The sequence below is a fragment of the Solanum lycopersicum genome, chromosome 2 (assembly GCF_036512215.1).
Source record: "Solanum lycopersicum chromosome 2, SLM_r2.1".
Classification (NCBI taxonomy): domain Eukaryota; kingdom Viridiplantae; phylum Streptophyta; class Magnoliopsida; order Solanales; family Solanaceae; genus Solanum; species Solanum lycopersicum.
Genome location: NC_090801.1, coordinates 68,687,368 through 68,694,157, shown reverse-complemented (window position 1 = coordinate 68,694,157; position 6,790 = coordinate 68,687,368). Strand labels below are relative to the sequence as shown.

The 6,790-nt window shown below is 35.8% G+C and overlaps 1 protein-coding gene across 1 annotated transcript; it reads left to right on the top strand.

Annotated features, from left to right (window-relative positions):
* The first annotated feature begins 1,014 nt into the window (after positions 1-1,014).
* Positions 1,015-6,537, top strand: ZEP (zeaxanthin epoxidase, chloroplastic). Its single transcript, NM_001309304.1, has 16 exons — positions 1,015-1,705; positions 2,144-2,306; positions 2,460-2,534; positions 2,704-2,804; positions 2,920-3,035; positions 3,623-3,834; positions 3,988-4,079; positions 4,297-4,411; positions 4,513-4,616; positions 4,976-5,021; positions 5,132-5,196; positions 5,296-5,382; positions 5,698-5,752; positions 5,843-5,931; positions 6,023-6,107; positions 6,185-6,537. The coding sequence occupies exons 1-16, from the start codon at positions 1,185-1,187 to the stop codon at positions 6,266-6,268; spliced, it is 2,010 nt and encodes a 669-aa protein (NP_001296233.1). The 5' UTR covers positions 1,015-1,184; the 3' UTR covers positions 6,269-6,537.
* The last annotated feature ends 253 nt before the right edge of the window (positions 6,538-6,790 follow it).

The following is a 6,790-nucleotide window of genomic DNA, read 5'->3' as shown; positions in this document are numbered from 1 at the left end:
TGCGTTACTATATATTATCACAATGCAGCCAAGATAATCACCAGTTCACACCAGCTATACATGCCCATATCAAATCATAGTTTATTTCAACCGTCATCAGTGTTAAGTATTTCTAAAATTACTAGTTACTATCATCAACAATTAGCTTCCAATCTTTTCACAATTACAGTTCACTGCGCCCGCTCCTTTAAATTTAAAGGGCGGCGGCGTTCAAGCTTACCTTATTATTAGAGAAAGGTTTGGAACGAAGTAGCCTTTGTTGTTTGACAATCACCACTATTAACTAATATTGTCACTAGCTATTTACGATAAATTACTACCACATAATTACTCCCATCACTTAATAACCTAATATGCATACAATATTTAAATTGTGGGTTTATTAATTTTGTCATTTGAGGAAATAAAAACTATATAATTAGATGTAAATATAACATCTTGACATTTAAAGACATTTGAATTAAAAAAAAACAATCCTTAAATTTTAAAAACTTCGTCGTTTCCTCTTTTTTATACCACTAGATAGAGTCCACTATCGGATTAATTTGGATTCTCCTACATATAAGCCTAAAAAAAATACAACGAACTAGCTATTAAAAAGAATTTTATTTTTTGAGAGGTAAATTTCAAAATAGTGTAAAAAGAAAAATCTAATTTGACTTGATACTAAATTAAAGAAATACAAATGTATAAGAAAGAAAATGATGCATAAGTCAAGCAGCTAAAAGAAAATATCCACCATTTATGAGTGAACAAGAGTCAAAGATCTGGCTGAGCTTAGTCATACAAAGAAGCAACAATGAGAAGCCACCTGGCCATGGAATCTACATCATTGGTGCTGCTTAATGCATCATGGATTGGTTCTCAATCTTCCTCTGCCCCACCACCACCACCCTCACTATCACCCACAAACTTCCACTTCCTTTTCAAATGCCTAACAAACAAACATTGGCCTAATTAACAACTCCCATATATCATCTAACTTCTTCTTTTCACTGAATCATATATTACTTGTTTGGATATCAATCTTCCTTGCCCCACCACCATCCTCACTTTAACCCACAAATCCCACTTTCTTTGGCCTAATTAACAATTTTTTCAATAAATCTTCTTTTCACTGAATCATACATACATTGGAAGAAAAACTCAAATCTTCTTTTCTTGAACTGGGGTTCAATTAAAAGATGTATTCAACTGTTTTTTACACTTCAGTGCATCCTTCCACTTCAGTTTTATCAAGAAAGCAGCTACCTTTATTGATTTCCAAGGACTTTTCTGCAGAGTTATATCATTCTTTACCTTGTAGGAGCTTGGAAAATGGGCATATCAACAAGGTTAAAGGAGTAAAAGTAAAAGCAACAATTGCTGAAGCTCCAGTTACTCCTACAGAGAAGACTGACTCTGGGGCTAACGGTGATTTGAAGGTTCCACAGAAGAAGTTGAAAGTACTTGTTGCGGGTGGTGGGATTGGTGGGTTAGTGTTTGCTTTGGCAGCAAAGAAAAGGGGGTTTGATGTATTGGTGTTTGAGAGGGATTTAAGTGCTATCAGAGGAGAGGGACAATATAGAGGTCCAATACAGATACAGAGCAATGCATTGGCTGCTTTAGAAGCAATTGATTTGGATGTTGCTGAAGACATTATGAATGCTGGCTGCATCACTGGTCAAAGGATTAATGGCTTGGTTGATGGTATTTCTGGCAACTGGTAAATTCACATCACTATGATTTCTTTGTGCTAATTAGGTGCTTGTTTATGCTTTACTCTGATATGTTTTACTTGAGTCGACATCAAAAGTTAGGGATACCACCCTCCTCAGAACCCACTCGTGTGCTTGTCCGAAGAGAAACTCTTGGTGTTATTTAACAGTAACAATCATACACAAGCTTTTACTAAGGATAACTGAAGAAGATAATGAAATACTTAAGTCTTTCAGAAAATTATACTGAAATTATTTGAGGGAAAATAATTCATTTAGTGAAAAGTTTATTGAGTCATAGTTGTTGAGCTTATTCCGGAAAAGGATCCATATTTACCTGCAATCAGATTGGTGAATTGGTCTCGTTATTGTATGAACAGCTTTATTATGAGAACAGTTCCTTTTTAGTTCTTGAACTGCACACAGTGACAATAGTTGGTTTTCAGGTATTGCAAGTTTGATACGTTCACTCCAGCAGTGGAACGTGGACTTCCAGTGACAAGAGTTATCAGTCGCATGACTTTGCAGCAGATCCTTGCACGTGCTGTTGGTGAGGAGATAATTATGAATGAAAGTAATGTTGTAGACTTTGAGGATGATGGAGAGAAGGTATCTGGCTATTTCCAAAACTCAAAATATCAAGAAAGATTAGAACTTCTGTTAGTTTCATTTAAGATTGTGTCGATCAGTGTCAATGGTAGCTAATTGTTGTGTCTTATTAATCAATTTTCATTATAGCTTCTCATGTTTGTGTGAAATCAGGTTACTGTGGTTCTTGAGAATGGACAACGATTTACAGGTGATCTTCTGGTTGGTGCTGATGGCATAAGATCTAAGGTATTCAAAATCAGTCTCATTCTATTTCCTTCTAATATTGCTACTTGTGTTGATTACAAGGATAGAGTAACTTGTCCATATGTTACTTTGAGATTGTGGTCCATGTTAAAAAAGTAGTTGGTCAATTCGGCTTGGTTTAGAAGATCTCAAACATTGGTGTTTATTGTAGGTACGGACTAATTTATTCGGACCCAGTGAAGCTACTTACTCTGGCTACACTTGTTATACTGGAATTGCAGATTTCGTTCCAGCTGATATTGATACAGTTGGGTATGATATTCTTACTTATCGGATTGTCTTTTCCCTCTTCATGTCCTTAGCTGGTCCCCTTATGCTCATGCTATGTTGTCATAGTAAAGGTTAAATTCAGATTTCTTTTCTGAAGGTACCGCGTCTTTTTGGGCCACAAACAGTACTTTGTTTCTTCAGATGTGGGGGGAGGCAAGATGCAGTGGTATGCATTTTACAATGAACCAGCTGGTGGTGCGGATGCCCCAAACGGTAAGAGTTTTTAGGCCGTTTGTAGTTCAGGATATAAACGTGCTTACTAGAAGACGTTTCTGAATGCTTGACTTGTTAAGTAATGTCTATATAACCCAAGGGGTTTCTCGAGGATTTTTCCTTGTTGAGACCTGATTATAGTGCTGCAATAAGGTAAAGAAGAAGTCAAGATTAGAATGAGATAGATTCAATGAATTGTGAGTTGGAAAGTTTTGAATTGAAGTGCTGATTCATGCATAATCTAACTTTTGGTAAGCAGTTGCACTCTTACTCATCTAATTCATTTCTGAAGAGTTTCAGAGAATGATGCACCACAATTCTTTGTTTCTACTCATAGATGTGAGGTCCTTACTTCATCACAGAAATTGTTTATTAACTTGTATATGAAACGCATGTCTTATTATATTGTTGTAGTAGTACCAGTTTGGATAAAAGAATCACAAACTTTTGGGGGGTTGGCACTACATGAGATGAGTATGGTATCTTGACACTCTAAATTGCCACTATGATGCTCAAGAGGTTAGGAAATATATGTAGTCATATTGTCATTACATTGGTTGTCAATAGTTTATCTGTTCATGCTGCAGGTAAAAAGGAAAGATTGCTTAAAATATTTGGGGGATGGTGTGACAATGTTATAGACCTATTAGTTGCCACAGATGAAGATGCAATTCTTCGTCGTGACATCTATGATAGACCGCCAACCTTTAGTTGGGGAAGAGGTCGTGTTACATTGCTTGGGGACTCCGTCCATGCCATGCAGCCTAATTTGGGTCAAGGGGGATGCATGGCCATAGAGGTACATTCTTTATAGTAACCTTTTTTACTTCACTTAATTAACATGGTATTATTGGTCGATTCTATCCCTTAGTCCCTTCTATCTAAGAACTAAGAAGTAGGGTATTATTGTTATGTTGTGTAAGCCACTGAACGTTTCCTTTTACAACTACAGGATAGCTATCAACTAGCACTGGAACTTGAAAAAGCATGCAGTCGAAGTGCAGAGTCTGGAAGCCCTGTGGATATCATCTCATCTTTAAGGAGGTAATCCATTATTTATTGGCTCAAGTGATGTATAGTGGTTGCTTGAATACACGCTGTTTGACAATTGAAAAGTCATTTAAAATTGGCTGAAGTCTTAACTTCACCTTACCACCAGCCAAGAAAGCCTGCTTTAAATGCCTAAATGAAGATGAATTGACTTGAACAACTTCTGTTTCTGCCAGTTAGCTGATCCTTTTATGATTTTCTGTATCCACAGCTATGAAAGTGCTAGAAAACTTCGAGTTGGAGTCATCCATGGACTGGCTAGAATGGCTGCAATCATGGCATCTACTTACAAGGCTTATCTTGGCGTCGGACTTGGTCCACTATCAGTATGGAAATCTGTCTCTCTTTGAAATATGAGTAGCTAAGTTGTCTGATTTAGCATAGATCTTCTTATGATATGGATTTGGATTTCTATCATTTTTTGCAGTTTTTGACGCAGTATAGAATACCACATCCTGGAAGAGTTGGTGGAAGAGTTTTTATTGACTTGGGAATGCCTCTGATGTTAAGTTGGGTTCTAGGAGGCAATGGGTAGGGAATATGCAGGCCTTTTCTTGGTTCAATATTTTAAACATGAACTTGATTTTACTTATGTGATCAGCCTATAGCTAGAGAGTGAAATTGCAAAGCCATATATTTATTTTTACTTCTAATGCTTCTTGCGGTGAACCCTTCCTTTTATCACAGTTCAATGGTTCATGATTATTCTGTTGATTCTGTTTAGTCGGAACTTTTACTCGAAATTCTTTTATTGTACCTAAGCTTCAAATTATTAGTTCTTTTTTGTTCGGAAAAATTAGAAGTTGAGCTTTCCCTCATCCTTGATGAGTTCAATGGATTCTTGGAAGTTGATAAACTAGTAGTTTGACTCGGCTTTTTTTTTCTTGCAGGGACAAGCTTGAAGGCAGAATAAAACATTGCAGGCTATCTGAGAAAGTATGTAGACTAAGGAATTATGCACATAAAAAATTGTGGTTTCCATTGTTACATAATTAACAAGTATGAATTTTATGGGAGTATTAATACACTGTATTGTGGTAATGAAGGCAAATGACCAATTGAGAAAATGGTTTGAAGATGATGATGCTTTAGAGCGTGCTACTGATGCAGAGTGAGTTTGACAAGCTTAATCTTTACAAATTTCATTTATATGTATGTCCTGTTTTTCTTGTTTGCTTGCTAATTTTGATGCTTAATTTTTATCTTTCAGGTGGTTACTTTTACCTGCGGGGAATGGCTCTTCTGGTTTAGAAGCTATTGTTTTAAGCAGAGATGAGGATGTCCCTTGCACTGTCGGGTATGCTTTTAGGTTATGGTTTATTGGATTTAAGATTGTTCATAGCTGACTGTTACGTCTTTGTGGCACATAGTTTAAAAGATTTAAATAGTTCAAGTCATTTTATTACTTAGCTCTCGACATAATCATACACTATGGTGTGCATCAGTTGCAAATATTTCACCATCAATCTCCTCTAATTTACACATCCAATCCATGCACATACTTTCAAAACTGTGAACCAGACAAAAAATGAATTTCACTTGGCTGTAAAGGGAGAATGTATAACGCAATATTGTTTTATTAGAATAGTCACTGACAGGCTTTTGGTTTCAGGTCCATCTCACATACAAATATTCCTGGAAAATCAATAGTTTTACCTTTGCCACAGGTGATTGCCATATTATTCTATAGCTCAGTATCCTGGACCTTCTTCTGGTGAATGCATGATTGAATTGTCAAATTTCTTTTTTAATCTCAGGTATCTGAAATGCACGCCCGGATATCATGCAAAGACGGAGCATTTTTTGTAACTGATTTACGAAGTGAACATGGTACCTGGGTTACAGAGTAAGTTCCATGTGTTCCTGTATACAACTCTACTATTAGATATCCCATTTTATGAAAACAATAGTTACGATTGATCTGCGTTATCATGTAGTAATGAAGGCAGAAGATATCGGACGTCTCCAAACTTCCCTACACGTTTTCATCCATCAGATGTTATCGAATTTGGTTCTGATAAGGTGAGATTCATCAAAGTATTTTCTCTTTAACGCAAAACTTTGGCATTAGCATTATTCTTTTAAACCGTCATGTGCAGGCAGCATTTCGTGTTAAAGCAATGAAATTTCCACTAAAAACTTCTGAAAGGAAGGAAGAGCGCGAAGCAGTGGAGGCAGCGTAAAGCTTGACCTGATATAAACAGGAAATTGTACAGCATTTTATAGCAAACATCAGGCGTTGAGCAATTTAAGCATAGTTAATTTTGTATACTGTAGGTTTTAGAAAAGATCCATAAACAAGACACCATGAAAGAAAATACAGAGATTCTCCTAAAGAAATCTGGAGAATGTCATGGACATTGTCTCTTATTCTACCATTGCTAAAAATATATTACTTCTCTATGTATATACAATTATAGTCTAGATCTACTTCATAAATATTTTCGTATGACAAGTCTTCAATTTCAAAAATTAACTGCTAATTTATAACAAAAAAAATTATATGCTCCAATTACGAAGTTAATGTTAGTAGTTGACTGACATTGAAAAAGCTTAGACCATTGTCCAACGTCCATATTGCACAACATACTAGGTTTACACAGTTCAATTTGTGTTGGATTTTGCCGTAAATTTTGGTGAGATTTAATTTATGTTATATTTTATAAAAATATTTATAAGCATATTTTTTCTTCAGAAGTTTTCTC

Coding starts and splice junctions, on each gene's coding strand:
- ZEP (NM_001309304.1), top strand. CDS start 1,185: ATGTATTCAACTGTTTTTTACACTTCAGTGCATCCTTCCACTTCAGTT. Junction 2,805..2,919: donor GCTGATATTGATACAGTTGG/GTATGATATTCT, acceptor TCTTTTCTGAAG/GTACCGCGTCTTTTTGGGCC. Junction 3,036..3,622: donor TGGTGCGGATGCCCCAAACG/GTAAGAGTTTTT, acceptor TTCATGCTGCAG/GTAAAAAGGAAAGATTGCTT.